Genomic DNA, 26,130 nt, shown 5'->3' with positions numbered 1-26,130 from the left:
GCACAGGTGCAGTGCAGTCGGCCACAGCTCTCTCTAAAGGAAACCAGATGTTCAATTACCTTGTTAGACTGAAGCTTGTCAGCAGCACATACCAGACTTCAATAAAGGGGTTTTAATTTGCCTGATGTTTGTTGAGAGTAATCATCATAGCTTGGTAAAGGGAGCTCCTCCACTGCAACACCTTCCTGTTCCCATTCACCTGCTCAACACCTGGGTAGCACTGAATGGGGTGAAATTCATCAGGAAGAGGTCTGGGCCTTTGTGATACGAAGTCAGAAAAGATAACAATGTCCATTCTGTATTTTACTTCACAACTCAATTTCAGAAGGGGGGACTAGCAGTCTCAATGCCACAGGCATCGCTGGCCCCGCTTTGAACCTTGTGTATTCATGGCCTACAGTTTTCCTTCCCCCACCCTCAGCCAACAGAGCACGATAACAACACTGTTTTTCCAGATTGTAATTTGGTAATGAAATATCCAGGTAATTCCAGGTAACACATGGGGGGGGAAGCAGGCCCAAAGCTTTTTTAAAATTATTTTTTCTTTTAAGCACCCTAGTGAGGTGCACCGAGCTACAGCACAAGCTGCTGCACAGTGTGAAGTCCCATCTGCTTCTGACAGGAACACGACAATCCCACCCTTCCCCAGTAAACAGCAGTGCCTGCCAGCCATGCTAGGAACAGCTGATACTGAGAGCCTGCAACGTGCTTTAATTGGTTGTAAGACTCTGAACAAGTCTTGTTTTAAACCCATTTTCTCCCCTTGCTTCTGTAGCATGGCAACATACATTCTTGTCTGTCACTGCTGCCTTTTGTCTAGATTCCAACAGGTGTATAAGAGGCACTAAGTAACCATTCCAGACATCTGCAATCACTGCTTAATTACTGCTTGTGTTTCTGGTGCAAGAAACAAACACACAAGTTCGAGAAACCACACACACACAGTTCAGAACTGAGCTGAATGAACTGCATGTGGCAGAGAACCACCAAGCAGAGAGGAGAAATTGTTCTTCCAGTGAACCTGCTGTCGTGCACAAGGCTTCACCCTGGTGCAATCTGCTCAAGATCCATACCTTCTCCCATCTCCCATATTAAGTTAGGCTTTGTTGCAAAGACAGAAGAAATTTCCTTGTAGAGCAGAAGAAAATTTGGGATGATTAGCTCCATATGAAGAGACCAGCAGCAATGCCAGAGCCCTCTTAGGACTCCTCTCGCTACAGAGATCACCCTCAGTCGCCCAATTCAGTGTCAGATGCTGCCATCTGTTGACAACTATGCAAAAATTAATACCTTATTGCATTGCAGGTTACTCAAACGTGTTATTCTGCATCCAACTCAGTGAGCAGTTTGTGTTACTCAGACTGCATTCTGAGCCCATTTTCCACCTGTGACTCAGACTGCTGATCCTTACCATGTGGTTAGCTGCACAGAGCAGTATGGAGGGACTGCAGGCAGCACAGCACTGCCCTCACTACCCACAGCCTCCAACCAACAGCAGCCTCTCCCAAAGCACTGGAGCTGGGCACACAAGCTCCCTGCCATCCTGCTCGCAGAGTCTCGTGTTAAGTTTAGGCTTTACAAGCAAAGCAGACCTCGAGTCAAAAGGCCGTCTCTCTACATCTCAAGAGGGTACAGAGATTAACCCACTTCCAGACATCCACATCAGGAGTTTGCAGTACAGGAGCTTTCCTCAGGTGCCCCCCACTCTGTTTTCCCCATATGAAGACCAACTGCCATTCTATGATTCCGAGTTGCCATCAAGAACAGAGGTGAGCCACTTTCACTTCCACATGCATTACATTGGTATGGGGCTACATCTGTTACACTGTCAAAAAGGTGTACCTGCTGCTCCACTCTTCCCTGCAAGTCCTTTCCATCCTTGAGCTCTGATCTCCATTTAGTAACTCTAAGGAAGGTGCTGGGCTGCCCTGTGGAATAAATTAACATAGTTCTACTCCCAGCTGAATATCAGAAATGCTCTTGCTTCAGGAAGTCTCCTCATCTTCAGCTAAACATAGCCACATCTTGATGTTTTTATGCCATCTGCAATTCTGACTTCGCACCTTTAGTAGAATGGGACAGAACAGGAAAGCTATCACCGTATAAATCATTTCCCTGCTCTCAGGTAAGGGGTATGTCTGTGCTGCAGGACACCAACACACTACCACCGACTGGAAAGCAGCCTAGCTGCTACCTTCTCGCTCCTCAAAGACAAACGTTGGGTGAGACTATCCTGCATCTAGAGCTAAGACCTGTTTGCTCACATAGGAATGAGACTAAACTGACGTAGGATACGTAGTTACAAACTAGTTTAAAAGTAAGGCAATCAGCCCAGAAGCCCACTTCCCATTCTCTACATTTCACCAAGTAGCAGTAGCTCTTCAGCTGCAGTTAGCTGCTCTATGCACTGCTTTAAGGAAACATGCTATTTCTGTATCGAGTACACTATGCTGTCACACATAACATACCTGAAATAAAGATAACCACTCATTTCCTTTCTCACTACAGAGACTTCAAGAGATCGCAAACAGTTGCAAGCTCAGGGAAAAACACAAAGCAGCTGCACAACAGCTACCCTGCCCAAAATTCTGATCAACACAGCAGCAAACTGAAGGAAAAAAACCATTAACTCCTGTACCTCAATTACTCAACACTTTAAGAGCTAAAATAAGTTTGTGATCTAATGTCAAACTCCAGCCATCTAATTATTTCAGTCTCGTATCTCACAACTTCTTAATCTTAAACCACAAGCAGGAAATGGACTCTGGAAAGGCATCTTTCATTTAGCCTAGAAGTGAAGTAAGGAGTTGCTCTCATGTAACTATGGTGACCCACATACCTAAAAAGAAGGGGGCAATCCCAACTCAGAACACCAAAGCAATTTCACATCATAACTTCCCCACTGAGGCCATTCCGTAGAGCTACCTGTACCCATCATTCAAAAAACGCTAACAATTAATTGCACATTGTATCATTAACAGAAAAAAATCATAACCAGGGACAGTGTGGAACATCAGCATCATTTGAAGTAAAGGCAGAACTTAAGCACAGTTAAAGAGCTGTGTGACAACCACTGCTGCAGGTAGCATTAGAAGTCATTGAAATACCGACTGGAAACACCAGAGTCCGTTTGAACGATTTATTAGTATCCTCTTTTACAAGTTTTAGAAAAAGAATCCCAGGATTTTGCCTCCTGTGTGTTTTCGCCTAGCCTCCTCGTGGTCCATGATGCCAGCTGAGGTTGTCAGTACTATGTACCTATTAAGGAAGAACACATGTTCAGTTTATTGAAATTTTCTTCTACGTTCACACAGAGCTAAAGGCACAAACCTGATCTTTGTATTACAACAGTAAGATGTTTCTTTCAGAAAGGACATAACATAGATGGCATGGTACCAGAGAACAAAAAATAAACTCTCCCAACTGTGCAGCACACAGAGTACATTTACAGGCTTCTGCTCTCCCTTCAGTTTCCTTATACGTTCCTATCACAAAGTCAGTTCTCCTGTTCTAGTGGAAGGAAGTCTATAGTTTCTCGACAAAGTCTGCTTCTATTTCAAGGAGAAATTTTCCTTCAGAGCAGGTGAGGGCTGCTATGGTGCCAACTCGGAAGGCTTTGTCCCTCTGTGCTTACAACACTGCTCATGCCTACACAGATGAGTACTTGAAGTACCTGAACCTGGACTGACAACTGAAGCAGCTTAGTGACTTCTAATGCTAATAATAATAATTTGGATTATCAGCATAGTTCACACCGCTTCATGTCTGAAAACCTCTTGTCCCACCACTCTATGAATACTCTTGAACAATCTCAGTATGAAACACCTTCCATCAAGCTGGATAGGTACAGCTTGACTTGGCAGCTTATCACTGGAGCTTTTAGGAAAGAAATGACAAGGAACTGTTAATCCTGCCTCGGATGGAGCAGACTAGCAGAGCCACTGCAACTTACTACTTTCAACTTAAGAGAATTTGGGGAAAGAAAAACATACTGTAACATTTTCTGGTTTGGATTTTCAGAACTTAAAGAGGCTGAGTATCACGTTAATTAATATCTAATCAATTTAAACACCATCACAAAAGTGCAACCTAATTCCATTCATCTGGTACTGCTATCTATAAATAGACATTCATAAAAGTAAAATAAGGAACAAAAATTCTGTAAGCTAAGGAAATGTAAAAAAAAAGGCTCTTGCTTAGTAGCACTCCTTCAGAACTGGTTAAAAAGCATTTATATGGAAGCTGAATTTTCAGACTCGTATGTGCCTTCAGACTAAAGAGAGATGAAAGGTATCAGGTGAATCTAATTCAGGCAGTATGAAAGTGTAATTAAAAAAAAGATCAGTTTTATGTATGAGGGATTTAACTCCTCTCCATACTTACCCGAACTGACGTGAAGGCAGCAGGTTGTTTTGCCATTTTTCCAAATCCTTCAGTTGAACATCAAATCTGGGACTGATTACACCACACTATAAAACAGAATTCCATTACAAACCAGAGAACTATGTAAACTGGATCTGTACACTTGTAATTCTAGTCTTCTGAATGAAAAAAATTCAACTCCAATTAAAATGTATTTGGCAGCAAAGATTAGAGAGCATCAAGTAGTATGTCCCATATTTCATAGAATGAAATGCCTTTCTCTCACAGATGACACTCACATAGTAAATCAGCTTCTATTTCCTATCCTTGTCTCTTTCTCCTTGCCTATATGGAGAGATACATACTGCTGCAGAGGCTAAATTAGTCATTTAATTGGCAGAGCTGGGAGAGCACAAAAACATGCTACGCTACCAAAAGGTTAAGTATTCTACATCATCAAAAAAGCTGACATTAGAATTAAACTGTCCTTGAGTAACCACTATAAAGAATTAGCAAGAACACTTGTAGGTGTTAAACAGAGAGAAATTAACACTCACAGAAGTTACCAGCATTTTCAAGTTAATTCTATTACTTACCAACCACAACCACTACTACCAGCTGTAGTGACATCACTGCTCCAACCACCTCAACACTCAAGAGCAAAGCAGAGTACGCTTTACTGCACTGACATTTTTCTGAACCAAGTAACTTGTTTTCCTACTGCAGCTACTGAGAGAAACATCACATCCGGTTAACTCTGCAATATCTAATACTAAATCATCCACAAAGACCTCAAGAAACATCACTCAAATACAACATATATTGTTTTCATTAGAGACACGTCACTAGAAATTTGAGTTGTATCAGAATTCTCTGCTACTACACTCAATTCTCAGCTGCAACAGCTGTTCCTCACGGAGACAGCCCCCAACATGTTTTGGCCAATTTAATATTTATATTTCTTTACTAGAAAACCACCTCTCACGCTTGAATAGCTTCACTGGAAACAACGACCAACCCTGGAGGTGTTCTAGAAACACTGGGATGCTGTACTGAGGGACACGGTTTACTGAGAAATACTGGTGACAGGTGGACCATTGGCTGGATGATTTTGGAGGTCTTTTCCAGCCTCGGTGATTCTATGACCCTATGCATAGGGAGTCATCACAGAAATAGACAGCTCAATATTTTAAGTCATAATCTGAACACAGAATTGAGCACAGAAACAATTCACACACTCCAGAAACCCAAAAAGCACTAACTATCACATTTCACTCTCCCTCAACCACAAGCAAAGCCAACCTAGCAGCAGCAGAAATGCTTGTCTCCTCATCGTTTAGAAGCATTAAACATCAACAGGTAAGCAACTCAGTTGCTATCTCTTAAAACAAAACTAGTCTAGGTAACTTAAAAATCAAGTAAACAAATCACTAGGTAGGCAGAAAGCTCCTGAAGAGAAATACACAGTACCCACAAACTGACTTCCAAGAATGTAGCTTATGTATTGAACACCTAACAGTAATGCAATTAAGTCACACTACTACAAACCTAGGAAATACAACATCTGATAATTACTGATAACAGCCAGATTACTCTCACTTACGCAGACCTAACTAAATACCAAGTTCTTACAAGTAATTATTTCACAATTAGAGCAGACAAAAGGGCCTCATCTGAACATTTTCCTAGAGAACTGAACTCAGGAAAACAAATCCTACCTTGTTGAGTCTGCCTGTGAGGTTGACAACAATCTTCCCAGCTCTGTGATCATCAATTATCTCAAATTCACCAATGTAACCTAGAAAAGATTAGAAAAGGCACAAATCAAAACATGATATGTAGCTACAGTACATTTAAAAGCCACCATCAAAACTACTTCAAGCATCTCAATTTACTTAAGTCAAAAAGCACCTGAAGAAAACATCAGCCTTAGAATTTCAGAAGTGTTCAGCAATTAAGACTAACCTCAGTGTACCAACTGGTATGACTCAACCACACCAAAGTAGTCCTATTTAACTGTTCTCTAAAGCCAGAAAACATCTAAAGCACTGGAGAATTACCTCTGTGAGGGTCTTTTGTTTTTGTTTTCAGAACTTGTCTCATATGTGCAGAATGTTTCCGACAGCTTCAATGTTCAGAATTTATAAAGAATACTACTGTCAAAAAACATATTCCCCCTCCTCCCTCCTCCCAGAAACTAACAGCACACTCATCTAAAGACAGGCCCACATACACAATGTGGAGTAATTCCAAAAAAACTACCACCAATTAACTGCAAAATTCAAAAGCAAACAATATCAACTCAATATGATCCTCAAACTTCACCCGAAGATCTCCTTCACCAAAGCAGAATACCCAGAAACCATGAATGAACGAAACATCAGCACTGTGGTCCACACTCACCATGCTTCATCATCACAGTTAAAAACCGGACGATTACTTTGGAGCACGGCCTAATGAGAACCTGGCGCTTCCCACGTTTCTCTGCATTGTTGATGCTTTTGAGAGCATCGGCCAGAACGTTCATGCGCACCATGGTGCCTGTGGGGAGGAGGGAGGCAGTTACACACACACCAGGCTTCCATCACAGCACAGAGAGGCACTTCTGAGGCTTATTTTTGACCTTAAGGACCTGAGTGACAAAAAGTTACACTAAACCTCAGTTTTAGGAAGTCACAACACGTATTCAGGTTTGCTTGAGTTCATAAATAGTCACAACGCAGGAGATGAGACACACTAGCACTTCAGTTTGGACTTTATTGACATATACACAAATTTTACAAAAGCAACATGTAATAAGCAGCATGCCATCAAATGACACCTTTCCCAGGAGAACGGTTTAGATTTTAAAACCCGGTATTAACCCCATCCAAAAAGCAGGTTATGTATGGTATTAAACAGGCCAGATACTGCTTAGCTTCCCTATCCACAATTAACAAGAAATTACAGGATGAAAGTAACACATCACTCTTAAGAGAGACTGCGTATCACCTCCTGCGCTCCAGCGCTAAAGACAGGAGCACCCCGCGCTGCGCAAGGCAGGCCGAGCCCGGACACCGCCGTGCCGCTCCCCGCCGTGCCCCGGAGCGGCCATGCCGGACCCGGCCGGCTCCCACCGTACACGCGGGTTTCCGCCACTAAGCCAAGCGCTCCCGCCGAGCCGCTCCGCTCCGCCTCACGGTCCGGTCCCGGTCCCCCGCTCCCTAGCCCCCGGCCCAGGACCGCCGCCGCCCTCAGCCCGCTCCCTGCACCTCCCCCTGAGCTGCAGGCAGGCCGCTCCCCCCACATGCCGCTTCGGAGGTTCTACAGAACTCCATGGGGGACGGCGAGGGCTCAAAGCGGGCCGAACTGCTCGGCCGCAGTCTCCGGGCCCCGGTAAGGGGAGCGGGGGCGGCGGAGGGGCGAGGATGGGGCGGAGGAGCGGTGGATGGAGGCAGGGCCGATGCGGCGACACTACTCACCGGTGCGGCAAGATGGCGGAAAAGGAAGAGGCCGGGCGCCCGCGCAGAATTATGGGAAGGCCATGAGCGCGGAGCGGCGCGCGCCGCAGGGCGCGATCTCGCGAGACTTGGCATCCTATCCGGAAAGCGCCGAGCGCCGAGTTCGGCCGTCCCCATTGGTGAGAACATAGCGGCGCACTTCCGGGGCGACGCTTCCCGCGTGTTTCTATAGCAACGCGAACGCTTCCCTGAGGGGCGCCGCTCCGCAGCCACAGCGAGCCGCCTCAGCCCACTGCCGGGCACACACTGAGGGTACTACCACGTGACAAACCCCCTGCCGTTCTCGAGAGCCACGGTTACAAAGAACAAGACTTGAAGTTTCTCATTAGTCTATATTTACCTATTCAACTGTTACAATACACTGAGGAGACTTCATTTTAAAACAGTAAACTTTTAAAATGCATTAACACAGGTTTTAGCTGTTCAAAGAAAAAAAGTTCAGTTCTTTTTTTTAAAAAAAAGCAGGGAAAGGTCATAGAAAAGCACAACACTCAGACAGGCTTATTTACAACAGACAGACCTAGCGTATCCAGAGTGATTTTGTATACAGACAACATTCATAAAACCAAACGTGCTACATTGGCTCCACAACAGCAGTTTTCAGAACAATTGGCTTTTAAGGTCACACACACCTTACCTCGCTCTCTACAGTCTCAGTGCAACAAACTGAAGTTCATACTACAGCTAAATAACCAGAAACTTGTGTATTCCAGACCCCAGTCCAGCAGACAGCATGGCAGACACTGCCACAGAAAGCAAACAGATTTGGGGAGACAAAAGGACCACCTTCTGCACCAAACGTGGGTGGGCATGCCCAACTACCATCACTTCCTCAGTTTACTGTCTTCCTTCAAGACTCAGTAGTAACAAGCCTCTGAGAAGCACAAGCTTGCAGAACTCCTTCATACTTGCTGTAACCACAAATCATTATCTGGTGAAGCTAATGGGTACGGAAATGCTGTGATCAATTGCAGTAAGTTCTTGAGATAGGTAGGGTACTTATGAGCCCACTTAAATCAGTGAAGAAACTTAAGCTCCACACGTCAGAGGTCAAGATCTTTCATATGAAATTAGACACAGAACCCTAATCCACACAGCAAGAGAGACAAACCCATAGCAGATGCTAGAGTGACATTTTCAATTCATCAGAGCCAATAAAAAAAGTAAGCCAGTGAGCAATACAACTTCTACTATCTTAATTATACATTAATTCACAGAACTGTTCCCAAGAAAACCTTTTACAAGAGCAAACAGCAGTTAATTCTTCACTCATTTTTCTTCTCCTTGTGCTTGAGCAGTTTGTTTATTTCCCTTTTTGCCATTCCAACATACTTCGTAATGATCCCATGCTGGTTCAGTCCAGGAAACAGCAGTAAGAAACTTACTGGAAAAATAAACAAATCAATTATTTACTAACCCTTTAATGATTTTCTGTCACCCTGCAATTCCTCGCTCCCCTTCAGCCTCTGCCTGAACACACAAATGCCCCAGGTTAAAGAAAAAGTCCCCACACAAATAATCAAATCATAGTTCTACCAGCATCATATCACTCTGGACAGCTAACAAAGTTGGATTTGTTTTGCACACTACACACTTACCAATAAGATATGTCAGAAAAAGGTTGTGAACTTGCTGTCCAACCCAGGCAACCACAGCAAGAGAACAAAGCATGGTCATGAAGTACTAAAAAAAGAAAAGAGCAGTTACGACTGTTCTGAAGGAAACTCTCATTCTTCCCTTCAGCATCCAGCAACATTTCAGAGTTTAAAACTAGAGTGAAGTCCACTGGCCTCTCCACATGCAGTTTCTGTGCACGGCTTGTTAGAATTAAGACTGCAGAGACTACACCTGTACATTCTCAATAATTTACACACCATTATTTGTATTACAGTATGGCAGCTCTTCTCTATTGAAACAGCCTTCCTGTTGTGCTACCCCCACATCCATACAGCTTGCATTTCACACAGCACTTGAAGCTTTGTTTCTGACCAATATAATTATTAATTCATGCAACTAAGCTGAAACACTAAGCCCTAGCTTCTCAGACAGGTGGTACATGTTCTCTCCTTAAATACTTCAGATGCAACAAAGCAAAGAGATTTTATAACAGTAGAACTCAATACCATTTTAGGCTTCTCTTCCTTCAGCGTGAAAAGGCGTTTCCACCATCCAACAATTCGGCGACGAGACTTGACCAAATTGTTGCAAATCTCATGAAATCTTTGCTGCTGTTCTGTAGTCCTTTGAATAAAGAGAAGCCATGAATAAGAACTCATGTTCTCACCTGAAATTCAAGAACTTTATACTATTTCCCAGAAGAAAAAAAAGTACCTATCTTGACATTTAATTCAGTTTTGTACCTTTACTGTTACTGAGCATTGTAATACAACTGCCCATGTAATTTAAGTGCACTGAATCCCTCAAATGGACTCTAAAACAGCACCTGTTATTCAAGCCAGAAGAGCATTGATTTTCATCTTTATCTGCCATATGTGTGCAGAATAATTTGGGTTCTTATGCTGGTACAGTTATAGTCAAGAATATTTATCCACTAGTCAACTTAGAGCAGATACACAAATTTTAAACTCACAATTAGTTCAAATAAGTTTCTCCCTCAGCTCACTATTTTTATGTAAGCATTGCCCTTTTCGGAATCTATGATCACATTCAGACTCTTAGGATTCCTGTACATCAGTTTACCTTCATTATATTCACAAGTACTATTCTAAACAAAGGACACAATTCCTTTCATATTTTTAGTTGTCAGTATCTATTATCTATGAAGTAGCGTATACTGGCTTGCTGAACAAACATCTTTAATAGAACAAAGCATGCCCCTACTCCTCCAAACTAAAATCTTACTTTGCTAAAGAGAAGGAACAATAAAGATTACCATAGTAGTTTTATTTCAGAAAAAGAATGCAGGGCATTTTACAGGTGTCCTCACTTCATAAATTACAGAGATTGATCATTACAATGACAATATAGGATTCATTTGACACTTGCAAATCAGATATTCACTTAGACAGAAATCAGTTTCTTTACAATCAGGCTATTTTTATTTAAGGCTTTCCTCACCATTTATTAGAGCCAAAGATTCTGGGTGCAAGAGCAGGAACAAGATAATCAGCCAAACAGATGAACATAACAAAGCAGGAGACGCCTGAAAGAACAGATGGATCCAAGTAGTAGACCATCCTGCAAAAACAAAATTGACTGCTAAATACTTGCAGCACTCAGACATATATTCAGGTTGCTGTGGGACTTCAAACAGATGAAGAAGCAGGATACAAAGGATGATGGCAGAATATGAACACACCGATGGAAAGGCAGAGTTGAGCCCAGTAAAAAGCTACAGCAACCAGGCCTGAGAAACATCAGCAGAAGGCACCGCCCTCCTCTGGGCAGGATCTGACCTGTGTTACTTCCTGTTCCCAGTACTTCTAGGTTTTCCGTTTCAAAGTTCACACACTTTAAGGAATAGGACCAGAAGAGCCTTCACAGCCTTCTTATCAGACTTTTAAAGAGGTCTTTTAAAGCAGTCTCAATAATCCTAATTTCCTTTCTATCTTTGCAACTAGCCACAAGAGCACAGAGCTACTTACAGGAAAGAAAATGAAACAACACTCATCAGTGCCAGAGGAAACCAGGCTCTCTCCCAACGAAGAACTTTGTCAGTCATCAAGATCACTTCTCCCCATCCTTGCAACTGCTCTTCCAAGCTAGCTGTCTCTGCAGCCTAAAAAAAAAAAAAAAAAAAAAAAAAAAAAGGAAGAAAGCATTATTTCTAATCAGAATATTAGATTAGTTCCCACATAACAGTAGCTAACAGAAGCGTCACAAAGACCCCAGTCACACATCCGAGTAATTAGATTATTACATTATTAATTATTACATTATAAATTCACACTAAGTTACAATGTTGTAGAAGAGATACTTTAAAACAGTCCAGAACCTAATGAAGTAGTAGTAGCACATCTCACCAGATCAAATGATACCCCCTCACAGCCTTCATCCGAGTGTTTTGCACCAGTCTTCCCTTTATGGTGCTCCCTTTCCCAGCTTAGGGGAAAGTCAAGCTTTAAAGCCTAGCCCCTCAAAGTTGCAGCTTTCCTGATATGTGAGAGCTACTTTAAATATATGTATTTTCAAGGATAACTGTAACACATTACTTGCTGTCAAACACTCATTTTTGCTATGCGGAAAAGAGATGAAGAAACCCAGAACTAGAACATGGAAATTCCAAACTGATCACACTGGGATGCAAAGAGAAAGTTTTCCCACAAGCTGCCCAAAACAGCAAGCAGGCAGCCCCTACCCTCCCATTCCTACATCATCCCTCCATCCTTCCCCACGCATCTTCCCTGAGGAGGCCCCATCTGCTCTGACAGCAGCTCCCTAAGCAGTTCACCTCAGGTGTTCTGCATTTAGCATAGCTTAACAGTGAGCCCCAGCAAAGAAGAGGGATCTCAGGTTACAAAACTCTTGTAACCATGGTTGGAACCGACTTTTCCACAAAGGCAGGGGTCAAAAGTCCCCCAGCCCTGCACGTGTGCTGCGCAGAGATGGAGTGGATTTAGAACAAGGACAGCTGAGTGCAGCTGTCACTGCAAAGCAGAGCTTCTGCAATCCCACCAGAAACTACTGGAAAAGCTACACTTCAGCACCGAGGACAACAGGAAGCTGAGACTGCCGAACGCCTTCCAGTTCATTACATCTGTGTTATGATACAAATGTAAATCCTCACGTTAAAAAAGCTCAGCTTCTCCAGAAGATGCTTGATAGCCAAGTGCTCCGCTGTGACCGCCTGCACTGACCATTATGAGGAAGACAGCGCAGTGGGAAGCGAACCGGAACACAGCAGCGCCATTAAGCACAGTGTGATGGCAGCTGTCCGGAGCGGCCTCGCGCTGGGGCAGGCACAGAAAGCAGTGAGAGCAGCTCCTGCCAGCACCCGCCCCGCCCGCCCTGCAGACCCAGCCCTGTGGCACTGCTCGTTGTTCCTATCCCCCTGAACTCGCACACCGCAGCGGCACGCAGCCCGGAGCACGGCGCGCGCCGTTGGAAGCGCGGCTCGCAGCACTGCTCCCGTAGCTCCGAGCGTTCCCCGCGCTGTCCCACGTGACCGTGACAGCCGCGAGCGGCGGACCGGCGGCGGACCGAGCGGCGGAAGCGCAGGGCGGCCTTCCCGCTGCGGGTAACGCGGCCCCGCACGCTGAGGCTCCGTACAGCGCAGCCAAGGAGCGCACTGCGGCGATCCCCCGCGCCCCAAGAGCAACGAGGCGGCCCAGCAACGGCAGCGCGAGTGCCCAGCTCCCCGCACCGCCGGCGCCCAGCGGCCGCCTGCCCCTCCTCGCCCGCCCTCGCGCAGCGGGCTCTGCAAACTCCCCCCGTCCCGAGGAGCCGCGCCGCACTGACCAGTTGGTAGACGCTGTTGTTGTCGCCCTCCGCCATCTTGCCCGGCTCGCCCAACACGGCCACACCCGCCACCGCCGCCCCGTGTGGCTTCTGCGGCCTTCTGTGGGCGTTCCGATTGGCCGGCTCCAACGCGGCTCGGGCCAATCCCAGAGCTCCCGCCGCGCCCCGGCGGCAGATGGTTGGCTGATGGGATTCGAACGGAAGCAGCCGGCCAATCAGAGTGGGGCGTCCGCGCCTCCTCCCTCCCCTCCGTCGCAATGCGACGGCGGCGGCAGTGGGCGCGCGGCGCGCGGGATCGGGTCCCCCCGGGGCCGTGAGCGGTGCGGCGCTTCGGGCGGAGAACCGAGGAGGGCGGGGCCGCCCAGAGCCTTCAGCGCGTGTGACGTGTTGTTGTTTGAAAACGTCTGCCCGCGTAACCTGTAACTGTGGGCATTAGTAGGCAAGGAAGCGTGCGCTCCAGAAGCGCGGCTCAGCTTGCTGCCAGAAGCCGTCCCGGCATGCAGACAGACGTGGGAGAAAGGCACGAGGAGACGCGTGTTTGTTCTGGCGGAGCTTCCTGAACGTTTCAGCCGCACGCGTCAGGAGTAACGCTGTGCCAAAAGGAGGGCAAGGCTGAACAAAAGGCAGTTTCCCGAGGAAGCGATGCCAGCAACAATTCTGGTGCAAGCGTCGTGAGGAAGCAGGGCACCTTCACCACTGCTGGGAGCGCCCACGGTGCCCTGCAGGAGCGTCAGGCGTTGGCTTCACAGTAGCCGTCAAATGCCAGCACCCACCTCAGTGCCCCACTGCAGCTCTTCTCCCCTTGCAGGGCCCACAAAGTGCCACTTCCCTGTTCATTACCCGAGCTACAGAGAGCAGATTGCTTCCCGTGCACCTCAGTGCAGATCACGCTGCAGCATGAGGCTTCTTCCTTAGCACACAGAAAATCCAACGCCCCAGCTAACTCCAAAGCTCCCTTGAAAGGAGCAGTTCAATTCTGTGCCCTTTGAGCAGACACCAATTTGACACTGTGCCCCTCCGGCCCACTCACCACACCTAACCAACCCAACGCAATAAACACCCCCAGGCTTCTTCCCTGTGCTGTTAATAGAGATCAATCTGCTGGGTGGCAAAGTTGCTCTGATCAGTGACACATTCCGGCACAACTAATTTTATATGTAACAAGCCTTTTTCAATAATGTTCTTTAGGTGAAGTGTTAAGGGTACACTCCTGAATAATTCCTCCACTGAAGACAGTGTGTGCATTTCACTCAGCAATCAGATGCTGTTTTAAGGAAGCAGATGATGAATGGCAGTGTCATTTTAAATACCTTTCCTTGTACAATTCCTTAACTCCTAAAAGGGAAGGGCTGCTAATAATAGGAAATTATTGCGTATTTACTTTTGGACTCTGAGACGCTTTCAAAGCACTGAAGTTTGCTCAAACAGCATGGCCCCAGTGCCTGGATTTATGGCTATGGTGGTTTGTGCAGTGAACCACACTCATTCCTCACGCAGGCACTGTGGCACCAGTGCCTCCACTGGAGCTTCATTACAAATTAGAGGATACTTTCTCACTTTCTTAAAAGAAAAATAACTGAAATAATGAAGTTACTGTGTGTCTTCAGAAACACATTACTTGCAAGTAATGCAGCCCTATTTCACACCTAGTGCAGAAGCGCAGAATCTGTTTTCAGTGTAACAAAGCAGAGCTGATTTGTTTGATGTTAGTTTGTATTTACTCTTCCTCCCATTTTTCAAAGCCACAAGTAGGAACCACAAGGAAATTATGAATAGGCATTTTCCTTTTTAAAACTTTATTAAATTATGCAGTAAAGAACCCATCTCCACACAAGTGTTTCATTTCCGGATGGCAGAGGCATAACACATGAGCCACAAGTGAGTGCATTACCCCTCCCCTTCCCCCAGCTTCCAAGAAATAAAACAGCATGTATAACACACTCCTGTTACTATGGTACTCCAAACAGATTGTTCGTAAGGTTATTTTTAACTGGAAAAAAAGTAAAAAGGACCAACAGCGTCAAGTGTCTTGTTCTGTGTATGAACGTTCTTCACTGCAACATTCCAGCACCTTCCTTCTTGCAATACACGGCATGGCAGAGGGTTCAGGAAGCAATGACAGTGGAATGCATTTGCATGGGTGTTGTTAAATAGAAAGCCTGGGACTTCCCTGGAGTTACTCAGGCAATCCGACTGCAAAGAAGGCCGCCTGTCTTCTGAGAATGCTTACACTTCCAAGTGGATATCCACAAGAAGTTGGCAACAGAGGAGAAAGTGAATTAATTCTAAGACCTACAGAGGAGGCAGAGCCACCAGCATAGTGCAAATACTGACATTCTGTAAGTTCTGTTACTTGTGCCTGGCGTTAGTTCAGGCTATCTGAAGACTCCTAGCCACGCTTTCTACTCAGATGAACTGCTTCAGATCCATTCCATTAAAGGAATCTTTTCGCCACTGGCTCAAATCCTTTAAAAAACTTAAATTTTGATTGAAAAAAAAAAAGTCTGTTTTTACTCTGCGACTAAAATGGCATAAAGGATCTTCCTTCATCTGTCCCCTTTCAGCAGCTGTGTGCAGTGAACACAATTTACCAAAGAGAAACTTTTTATACACAGCTATGCAAGTGACCGACAACGCCAGCATGCGTTTCTGCTTTAGTTATCAGAACACGTATGATTCTGCAGCTGTACCCAAATCGCGTTAGTTTATTTGCAGTAAGAAAAGGAATTTGCCTTTTCCTAAAGGTGTCCCACTTCAAAATGGGGATGAGGTGGATTTTAGGCCACTGGCAGAGAGGCAGGACATAGATCAAAGATGATTTGTAGAGAGCTGTCTGATCTTAATCACACTTTCAGTGCAGTGAGTTAAAGTTATTAAAAACAAGCCTTGGTAAAAGATTCGCTATGGATGCACTACTGAACAACCAACCATAAAAGCAACTTGGCAAAGCGAAATTACTTTACCAAAATCGTTACAGAGCTGGCTGAACAAAAACTGGAGTCCTTCATTTCTTGGATTATACACATACCCCTGTGAACTGAAGCAGTATAATTTACAAGTGTGAACTGTAAGTATTAGGAAAGTGAAGTAAAAAGCGTATCACTCTACCTCCACCAGAACATCACTTTATTGTTTATCTGTCATCAACAATGTAAAACTCTACGAGAGACTCTATCCTGGTTTTTAAAAAGGTAAAGATTACATCGGCTTAGCTACGTCGTACGAAAGAAACTACAGCAATCACAGGAGAATGAGATTGGAGGGACGATTTGAATCACAAAAAAAGTGAACACTGCAAGCAGAGGGAAGTGCACATGAAATCAAATGCCCGTAGGTTTCATTACTTTTAAATGCACAGTGACAATTTTGAGAAACTGTACATAATAGAATCACAGAAATGACTTTATCATAACCAAAATTACATTTTGCATTTGACCATCCAACTCATAGCTGATCACTGATGTTCCATGTTTTCAGTGCTTTTGGAAATTTTTTTTTTTAAACCAAACAAAACTTAAGTTGTTAATTTGACTAAACTGTGAAGTAGAAGGATTGAAATAAAAAGTATATTGGAAGTACGCCTAGCCTACAAGAAGAAGCCAAGAGAGGTGTATGCGAGGAGAGGCTGAGAGGAACGAAAGAAAGGAAGGAGGAAAGGGAGGAGAGAACAAAGGCTTTTTCTTCTATCTCAGAAGTTCTTCCAATGCAGCATGTTTCTGATGTACAGCTCTTTGCTTTCAGTCCATTTCTGAAGTTTACGTTTTGTAGCCTTTTCCCGCACTAACTGGTCAACTCAACCAGCACTGCTGCCGAGCAACAAGAGTATCAAGAATCTGAATGCATCAAATCTTCCTTGCTGCGATTTCTTCATGGCCCCATTTTTTCTGTTTTTCTTTGAACAGGGTTCGGTGTTTCCTGAATTGTTCACAGGGTCAGGTGGAATTGAGTTCCAAATCACTCTGCGGTTTGTAGCATCCCGATTTCTTTCTGCAGCTAACCCCCAGACACGTCTGCAGTTCTTCCGTAGCAGAAAGACAAACCGTGTTGCTCAAGCGGTGAACTCGCACCCCTGACCTTGGGGGTTGCAGACCATTGTGTTTAGCGTATCCCTGAGTGCAGCTATCCTGCAGGATTCACTTCCCAGTGCTCCGAGATTTCCTAGGTTTCCTCAGATTAAGCCCCAGTATGCATCACCACCGACTGTGGTGTGGCTACGGATGCCTGAGGCCGAGTTGATTCTGGTGGATGTCTGACCTCGCTGAACCAGACCCATCTGCTTTCTCCCTACTCATACCCAGGCAGTCCAACCTTCATACAGCTGAGCCAAGTTATCTAGATTAGTTGCTTCCTTAATCACAAAGTCAACCTATTAAAAAGGTCAAACAAGTAATTAAAACATGCTCCTTTTTAACGTGCTTAAGCAATCTTAGCTTCTACTGTCACATTTCACCTGCAAATACAAAATTTCATTAAAAAATAAAAAGAACAAAACTGTTTTCACTGTAAACTTAATGCTGTGTAACTTTCTGTAGTCCACATAAGAGACAGGAATTTGTACTGGATGGGCAAGAAGCAATCCAGCATCACTTCACCCATAACCCCTACCCTGACCACAGGCACAGCATTCTCAAACTGCCAAGTCTGCAGACACGTTCTTGCAGCAGAGCACAGCTGTGTGACACTGGTGAGCACGCAAGCTTTGTCCTTCAGACAGTTCTACAAACCACATGTTCTCACTGGATACCAACAGCTGTGTAACAAACATAAGCTCCCTGATGTACAAAAGACAATTTTATCTGATTCATGGGTCTCAGTAACTCTGATATAGGAAGTGAACTCATCTGACAATCAGTGCAGCAATGCAAGACAAAGGCACTTATTATGGAATTTAAATAGCACCACTCCATAGGGATTCCCCTTTCACAGTAGGATTTCAGCACTTAAGGCACACTTCAACATGCATATACAACACGTGCTTGATACCAAATACTTAAGGCAAGGTCTGCTATTTGAACTTTACTATTTTCAACTAACCTGTTCAGCAACAGACATTCTCCTGCTGGGATCCACATCTCGGCCCTCCAACTTGGCTTTGACTCGCTTCCACACACTAACTGCATATGAATTCCTTTCCTGCACAGCTAAAGGCACAGAACAAAACTCAGTTTTACATACCTGCACAGAAGCCAACGGAGGCTTTTTTAGTTGCTGTTCTTTAAAGCTCAGTTTGCAGCTGTATTTACCTTTTCCTGTTTTAGGGTCCCTGGCTGTCTTCTTGGGACTACAGGCAACACTTTTGCCAGTTCCTGGGACTGTGCTTGGAGGAGTGTCTGCTGATGTGGCAAGATTTTTCTGAATTAGCTTTCTTGCATTCTGTGACATCACCTCTGGCTGAGTTTTCTGCCCCGTATTGCTACGCACAGCTGTAAAGAAAATGTGTTTCAAGCATTTAAAACACACTGTAGATGCAAGAAAAAACAACTGCATTTAGTGCATGTTTAGTTCTGTCTGCACTTCATTCTAAACAAATGCACTTTAAATGCATATTTTAAACTCTGCACCAGTTCTTCTTTCTTTATTCTTACCATTTTGTCATTCCTTCCACTTCACAGAACTGAGCAAGAGGTTTTATTCTACTGCAAAATGTTTATAATTAGGCACGTCTTTATGAACTCTTGCAACCTCACTAATACTGTCATTTTGTATGCAGGTGCTAAAAATACAGTTACTGCTCTTCACAGTCAGAAAACCGTGCTTAGCCCAAATGCTCTGAGCAAAATAATCTTTTAAACAGAAAGAAATCCACACTTAGGAGAAAGTTTATTCATGCTTTGAACTGTGAAGTAATGAAATTATTCTGAACGTGAATGCATTTGTAGGGTTTCAGGATTAACTCCAAAATCACCATGAATTTTAACAGTAATTTCAATAGAAATTGAAGTTCAGTTTACACAAAGCTCAGAATAGATGGGGCCAGCTGCTGAGCAAATCCTCATCTCCAGGGTCACTATAAATGGTCGCTCAGTACTTCATGTTGAACAACATTTATAGGATTATGTCATCTCATACAGATCATACTTCTAAATGTATTAAAAGTTATATAATCCTTTTTCTAACAAATTCCTAAAGTTTGAATATTTTTACTTTCTCAGTATTACCTGCAGCAAAGGTTGGTTGGTACGTAGCAGCTGATGTTGGGCTTGAGCATTCATTTGATGTATCTGTGACCAAGGGTGATGCAAAACTCACTAGATTATTGTAGACACTGGGAAAGATAATGAAATTGATAAGCATTCGTGGAACTACTTAAGGTATCAAAGATTCAAAATGAAGGTTACAGTAGAATCATATTTAGCCAAAAGATCTCTGCATTTTGAGACAACCATCAACCAGGTACTCCACACTGTATTTCTGCTATATACAAATAGATTCAAATAATGCCTGCATAGAGTCACAGAATGGTTTGCATTGGAAAGAACCTTTAAGATCATCTAGATCCAACCCCCTGCTGTAGGCAGGGGCACCTCCCTCCAGACCCGTCCAGCCTGGCCTTGGATGCTTCTAGGGAGGGGGCACCCACAACCTTGCTGGGCAACTTGTTCACCACTCTCACAGTAAAGGATTTCTTCCTAATATTTAGTCTAAATCTACCCTCATCCAGTTTAAAGAACATTTCCACTCATTCTGTTGCTATATGTCCTCATAAAAAGTCCCTCCCCAGATTTCTTGTAGGCCCCCTCAGGTCTGGGAGGCCACTATAAGGTCCCCCCAGAGCCTCCTCTTCTGCAGGCTGAAGAGTCCAAGCTCTTCAACTGACAGAAGGCAACTTTCTTACCTCTGGCTCTGTGTTTTCAGCTCTTTCAGGGTGGGGGTTATTTCCTGCAGCATTTCCACATGTTCCTGATTGCGGACTTGACCCATAACCTGAACTAATGTAAACAAAACTGTCTGAATATTATCTTGCCATGATTTATATTCACCCAAGAACTGCCTAACACTATTCTCATAGGGAACATCTTCACCATCTGCCAAAGCTGCTTCTTCATCCTGCAACAGACACATGCAAAAAAGGTGAAATGTTTACTCCATTTGCCAAAATACAGCAACAACAAGCACTTCTTAGTCTTTACAACTCCTCAACTTGTCATTTGACTAAAAATAAAGATCATTTTCAGTAGTCAAATTTCAAGAAAATAAATTAGAATGATTAAAAAATTTACTGATAAAAAAACAGGAAAAAATTTAAGTACACAAAGAAAACCTTTGAACTGTCAAATGAGGGGTTTAATCCAACCAGAACTTGATTAACCTAATTCTAGAAAGAGAAGCTTTAAAACATTTGCTTCATCTCTAAAAATTCATGTCCTGGGCTCCATATGCATGAGCACATTTTACTGTTCCTATATACTTTAAAAAACCACCTCACGACAGTACTTCTTTTCCTTCACCCACACCAACAGGGTTTTGAGCAGTCAGTGCAATGACATCCAGGCATACCTTTGCCATAGCCTTCAGCAGATGCTTGACATCTCCAAGCTGTCTATTATGACCCGTGAGCACAGTTTTAATATTATCCACCAGATTTTGAATAGTTTCACAAACTGTTTCTATCTGCTGTTCTCTCTCTGCCTGTACAGTTCTCTGTGTAGTTATTTCCTGTGTCAACTGCTTGTGGGCTGAGTGAAGCCACTCAGAGCTGCCAATAGGATGTTCAAGACCAGTGCCCTAAAAATAAACAGAAAAGGTTCTATAGCTCCATACAGAGACAAAACTCAATTACAGCATCAGTGCTACTGTCGAAGTGTGTAGCAGCGAACAGAACAAAACCTAATATGCAGTCCATTAGCAGGTACACATAACATTCATAAAGAAGGAAAAAGGTTGGGAAGTGATGTGGCAAGTCAGTAATGTCACATATTTTGCTTTGGCCTTTACTCACCACTCTCTGAAGCAGGCGGAGCTCCAGTTCAGACACTGAGCTGTTGAACTGTGATGCAAATGAACACATTTGTTGACAGCGTTTGAGAAGTTCAAATAATGCAGCATCAAGATTTAAGGCTTCTGCTGTTCTAGTGCGTAAACTTTCAAAGTGGATGATATTACTGCACAGGAAAGTAACCTGAAAATCAAAGCAAGAGTGAGAAAGACATTCCAGTTAAACTGTATATTACAGAAACTGCATTTGTTCCATATACTTGTAAAGGAGAATTTTAAACAAAGCAGTGAGCCACTCTGTTACAGCAATAGCATAATTTCAGGGTAATCCAGCCCTGCAGCAACTCTCCCTTAAATGATTCCTACTGCTTTTGAAGTGGGATTCCCATAAGCATTTAGTTATCCATGCCTGCTCTTTAAATGCTGAGCAGGAAAGAAAAAAATTCTTCTACATAAATCCATTTTCTCAAGTAGGAGACAAGGAGTGAAACACTTATCAATTTGATCCCACATACGTAGTACCTGACTCGCTCTTTGACTTTCTTTCAGGACGAGGTTTCTTCTTTCAGCAATAGTGGCATCAAAATCTTGCAAGACTGGTGCCAGAGCAGGATTAGCCCCTCCTGCCCATTTCAAGCGCTGCTCAATACTTGCTTCAAGTGCTGCTAGTTTCTCCTGTGATGGGAGAGAAAAATATACATAGGATCAGTACACATCACATTAAGCCTATAGCTCAGAAAAAATTATGCATCTCTAACACATGCAAAGACATTCATTCATTAAAAAAATGTGGTATTTATTAATGAGAAACATTAGCTTCTGCTATTTCAAGGTTTCTTTTCAGTGCATGTCACAACTGGATTTGATTGTTATGGAAACTATTTAATCTGCCTGGAAGCAGGTCTATTGTGTTTCTAGGCTAAATCCCAATAGTCCTGAATTCAACTTCAGGACACAAACTTCAGAAAATGCTTACAAATAGCATCTTTACAATTAAAAGCAAAATCGGAATTCCACAAGCTAAAGGGTACTTTGAACAAACACCCTGCAGTACTGATACCCAGAAGTTTCAAAAGCTGAGGTAAGCACACAGAAACCTTAACACAGAATAAAGAGATAAAATGTCGACAGCAAAAGAGATAATCGAGGCAGCAGGTATTCCTGCAGCAGGTAGTTAGAGTCAGACTGCAATATGCTGCTGAACAACTTCCTCAGAAACAGGAATACCTGAACTGTTGCAATTGAAGCTTCAATCTGACTGAGAGTATGAAGTTTCTTCTTCATGTTGGCTAAAATTGCAGAACGAGGTGGAGGTGTAACAGAAATGGCTTGTGGGCGACTGATAAGGAGATCTTCATGCTGCCACTGTAAGAGAAAAGAAACGCTTGTCAACAACTCATCACAATATAGTTTGCTTCACAAACAGTAATTCTAGTACTCTGTTACACCTTATAACTAAGGGTTATTAGAGTACGTGTCAAAACATAATATCAGCACATTTAAAAGTTTAAAACATTAGTGAGTACAAAAAAATTCTAAGTAGTTGTAACCTACGCTCTGTTGACTTGAAACTTAAGATGCATTAAAAACTAAAGACAGGCAATTTTGCTTATTAGTCTATAAAATAGTTTAGTAACTGACTCAAGCTTAGCTCTGTAACTGACTGGAGCATAGCTGCTGACTGTAGCCTACAAGCTACTGTAAATACTATTGATGCTACAGTACAGTTGGATACTGGTGTGAAGTTCAAGGTATGTGACAGCACTGCCTCCAAACACTTTCAGGATCAGCACTGCTATGCTTTTCCGTGAGGTTAAAGGGGGAGCAAGGAGAGATTCAACACGTTAAAACTTCATAGGAAAGTTACAGAATGACATTCAGCAATGCATAACCTGTTTTAAGCAAGTTCCTCCTTTAGAGTTATACCTGAACAGAGTATGAAATCCAATTAATAACTTATTTTCTTCTAATAAATTATTTCATGGTTGCTGAAAAAGTTGTATATTCACTCTAAAAATAAATTTGCCCTGTCATGTAAATACTCTAAACCTCACTCAACAAATAATAAATTTCCTGTAGTGCTTATTAGACAGGAGCAAAAGCTCATTTTCCACAGGCACAAATTGGAAGTGACATATGGCATGGCCTTACTTGGAACATGGCAATATGCAGCTGCACTCTCTGAAGACTGGTCTTGCAAGATGAAATACTGGTTTCAAGTCTGCGCACCAGGTCATGCTTCTTCCATGCTGTATCGTATGAACTAGCTAGAACAGTTGCCCTGTTCATGACCAGCTGTGAGAACCTGCCAATCTGGATATTGTGCTCCACTGCTTTCTTGCACAGGTCATCCACAGAAACTTTGCTTTCTGCTCCAAAGTCTTTAGCTTCTACCTGAGCAATGATGTCCACACCTAGAGCGCTGATGAAACTGCACAAAGTCAGTCCTAAAGCCTGATTTGGAAGGCCAATTAAAAGCTGTCTCACAAAGTCAGCAGTAAAAGCCTTGATTGGTTTGGCCATTTGGTCTTCACTAAAGCAAGAGTTTCTGTAAAGGGCTTTCACATTGACAATCTGAACAGGTCCGTTTACTGCATTCTGGTCATCAAGTGAACTGATTCCTTTAAAAAAAAAGAAACATTTTTGTTATAAATATTTGATGCGTTTAGAAAAAAATTATCAGACTTACAAAACAGGAAGATAATAGGAATTAATTTAAAACTTTTGATAATTCCCCATATTTGAAAGGTGAGTTAAAATCAAATTATCTATCTACATTCTCAGAAAATAATGGGATGAGCAGCGGACAAAGTAACACTGAGTATTTAATAACATTTATTTACCTGACAGTGTTTTAGAAAAAGTACCACAGAGTCTGAAAAATTCCTTAATTGTCTGCAGCCTCTTCAAAAAGAAGATCTCCTCTAGAACTTGACGATTATTGTCATCATCAAAGAAGTTAACTTGAGTGCTGCGGGCTTCCCTAATTATGTCGATCTTACGCCAAGCAACAGGAACTTCCATCTTGTTTAGCTGAGCAACATAAAGGCAATATTTGTCTAATAGAACTTTCTTATGCCAGGCTCAAAGAGTACTTTGAAAAGAATAAATCCATACCTTTTCAATCAATAAACCAAATGCAGTTTCCACTTGAGCAAACATTCCATCAAAGGCAACCAAAAGCATCTGACCAGCTGACATTTTGGGAGTTTCATCAACAGAACCGTTCCTTGGCTGAATCAGCTCACCATACTGAGCATGAAGTACTCTTAAATAAACAAAGTACATGTTTTTCTTAGTCTACAAAAATTCAGGAATAGTGTTTTCTTAAAGTGATCACTCCTATGGCTACAGAAGATTGGAATTAAGGTGAATTTGTCACAGGCTCCTCACCTTTCCCATCTCTATATGGTTCTATACATGAGTTCTACTGCTGGACACATATGAACAGTTAAGGATATTATGTAAGACTGGACTGTATTAAAGAACCAACTGTTAGGGGATAGAGGCAGAAAATATAGACTGTACTTCCCATATGCATGGTAAAAAAAAACATTAGGAACATTAAGTGATGCAAATATTACCATTCCTTCCTTGAAAGTAAATAATGATTTCTACGATACACACTGAATTAAGTAATTAAGTACAGGCTAAAAAAGTGGGAGATGAGGTCTCTGGTTATGAGCTTGCTGCTCCTGAAAGAATGGTCTTCCTCTCTCCCATCCCTATATCATTTTCGACTCTCAACTAACAAGCTGAGCAGGCTTATCAATGGGTAAACCAGGAAGAAAATTAAATTAAGAAAAACACTTCATTATACTGCTGATGGAGTCACTGGAATTCAAGAGAAGTAGCAAGAACACTACTTCACTCAGCAGGAAGCTTCTGAATCACCTTATTTTTCCAGCAAGCACTTGCCCAGAAAAGTACTGTCTCACTTCATAAGATGAACAGGTTCTCCTGTTTGATTTTTATTTTTAAATCAAGTCACTGATTCAGTACACAAAAACTGCTCACCAAAGCTCCCAGTGAAAGGCACCTGTGTCATGGTTACAAGCTCTCCTCTCTCCAGGTTTCTCCACGAAATAATGACTCAGTTCCTATTCTTAACTTCCTTTAAAAACTTCAAGCAAAATTCTAACTACATACTATGGGCAAAGTTAACTACTAAGCAACAACTCAAATGTGTGTTTTAAGCAGATGTAAATGCTTCCATTACCATAACTGCGTATTTGTTTTACTGTAAAGATCTATGCATGTATGTGCATAAATGTACAGATGCACACTGAGAGGAAACATACATGCTTTAGACATTGTACTCTGCTGACAGGTATTCTTGGGCATAAAAAGTCCACACTCTGAACACTCAAATTTAGACAAACTAATATGGTTCTGCAGTCTTCATTCCCTTTCTCATACCTAAAAGAAAGAAAAAGTGATTTACCTTGCAACATCAATGTAATGAGTGTGTGTTTCTTCCTCTAGTCCCATAGCTGCATTTCTTAAGTAGGCCTGAAGAGATTCAACCAACGTTTGCAAAGAGACTCCATCAGTTGTTTGTTCAATAAGGTTATCTAATTCATGGAGCATACTTTCTAAAGTATACTCTCCTTTCATTAAGCACCTAAGTGCTTCAGGGAAAATGATCTGCCGGAAGTTGGAATTCAACTCCTGCAAGAAAGAGATAAGAAAAATAAAGTTTGCCAGATTGTAATTTGCATTTATTTAATTATTGCCAGAGACCAACTCATGCTACAGAAATAAATTAAAGTAAGAAAAAATAGTACCTTCATTGACAGAAAGCAGAAGACCTCAATGCTGCTATGGAAAGGACTAACCAGTTCTGAGTCTCCAAAATGAGACAAGTCACCCCAAAACAATCAGTATTTTGGCTGCTTAATGAGTGACACACCTT

General features: G+C 42.9%; 3 protein-coding genes across 6 annotated transcripts in view; all 3 read right to left on the bottom strand.

Moving 5' to 3' along the window:
• Positions 1–3,125: 3,125 nt before the first annotated feature.
• RPS15A (ribosomal protein S15a) lies at positions 3,126–7,900 on the bottom strand. Its single transcript, XM_065732529.1, has 5 exons — positions 7,824–7,900; positions 6,766–6,903; positions 6,081–6,160; positions 4,384–4,469; positions 3,126–3,258 (listed from the first exon to the last, which is right to left on the bottom strand). The coding sequence occupies exons 2-5, from the start codon at positions 6,896–6,898 to the stop codon at positions 3,165–3,167; spliced, it is 393 nt and encodes a 130-aa protein (XP_065588601.1). The 5' UTR covers positions 6,899–6,903; positions 7,824–7,900; the 3' UTR covers positions 3,126–3,164.
• Positions 7,901–8,304: 404 nt separating this feature from the next.
• ARL6IP1 (ADP ribosylation factor like GTPase 6 interacting protein 1) lies at positions 8,305–13,353 on the bottom strand. The gene is made up of 6 exons (XM_065732528.1): positions 13,281–13,353; positions 11,468–11,601; positions 10,941–11,060; positions 9,986–10,103; positions 9,461–9,545; positions 8,305–9,246 (listed from the first exon to the last, which is right to left on the bottom strand). Exons 1-6 carry the CDS (start codon positions 13,314–13,316, stop codon positions 9,128–9,130), a joined length of 612 nt encoding a protein of 203 aa, XP_065588600.1. The 5' UTR covers positions 13,317–13,353; the 3' UTR covers positions 8,305–9,127.
• A 3,413-nt stretch (positions 13,354–16,766) lies between these two features.
• SMG1 (SMG1 nonsense mediated mRNA decay associated PI3K related kinase) overlaps positions 16,767–26,130 on the bottom strand; it is a 59,516-nt gene continuing 50,152 nt past the window's right edge. For all 4 annotated transcript variants that reach the window (XM_065732523.1, XM_065732527.1, XM_065732525.1 and 1 more), the window contains 13 exons: positions 25,660–25,886; positions 24,333–24,483; positions 24,059–24,248; positions 23,367–23,836; positions 22,443–22,580; positions 21,738–21,890; positions 21,220–21,399; positions 20,778–21,005; positions 20,116–20,327; positions 19,439–19,545; positions 18,524–18,703; positions 18,315–18,421; positions 16,767–17,646 (listed from right to left, as the gene is read on the bottom strand). In XM_065732523.1, coding sequence (XP_065588595.1) covers positions 17,569–17,646; positions 18,315–18,421; positions 18,524–18,703; positions 19,439–19,545; positions 20,116–20,327; positions 20,778–21,005; positions 21,220–21,399; positions 21,738–21,890; positions 22,443–22,580; positions 23,367–23,836; positions 24,059–24,248; positions 24,333–24,483; positions 25,660–25,886 — 2,421 coding nt within the window. In that variant the 3' untranslated portion in view covers positions 16,767–17,568. The remainder of the gene's footprint in view (positions 17,647–18,314; positions 18,422–18,523; positions 18,704–19,438; positions 19,546–20,115; positions 20,328–20,777; positions 21,006–21,219; positions 21,400–21,737; positions 21,891–22,442; positions 22,581–23,366; positions 23,837–24,058; positions 24,249–24,332; positions 24,484–25,659; positions 25,887–26,130) is intronic.

Source organism: Cyrtonyx montezumae, unplaced genomic scaffold (genome assembly GCF_038088225.1).
Source record: "Cyrtonyx montezumae isolate F1298 unplaced genomic scaffold, pur_monq_1.0 scaffold_16, whole genome shotgun sequence".
Lineage (NCBI taxonomy): Eukaryota > Metazoa > Chordata > Aves > Galliformes > Odontophoridae > Cyrtonyx > Cyrtonyx montezumae.
The sequence above is the reverse complement of the archived record's forward strand: the minus strand, read 5'-3'. Positions and strand labels throughout refer to the sequence as shown.

Bases quoted from the DNA above. Each gene is read 5' to 3' on its own strand.
- ARL6IP1 (XM_065732528.1), bottom strand. From the start codon at position 13,316: ATGGCGGAGGGCGACAACAACAGCGTCTACCAACTG. The intron at 11,602-13,280 runs GTCAGTGCGGCG...TTTTTTTTTTAG, and splicing joins ACAACAGCGTCTACCAACTG to GCTGCAGAGACAGCTAGCTT. The intron at 10,104-10,940 runs GTGAGGAAAGCC...CTTTATTCAAAG, and splicing joins ATCTTTGGCTCTAATAAATG to GACTACAGAACAGCAGCAAA.
- RPS15A (XM_065732529.1), bottom strand. From the start codon at position 6,898: ATGGTGCGCATGAACGTTCTGGCCGATGCTCTCAAAAGCATCAACAAT. The intron at 6,161-6,765 runs GTGAGTGTGGAC...AATCTTTTCTAG, and splicing joins AACTGTGATGATGAAGCATG to GTTACATTGGTGAATTTGAG. The intron at 4,470-6,080 runs GTAGGATTTGTT...TCTGTTTTATAG, and splicing joins TCACAGGCAGACTCAACAAG to TGTGGTGTAATCAGTCCCAG.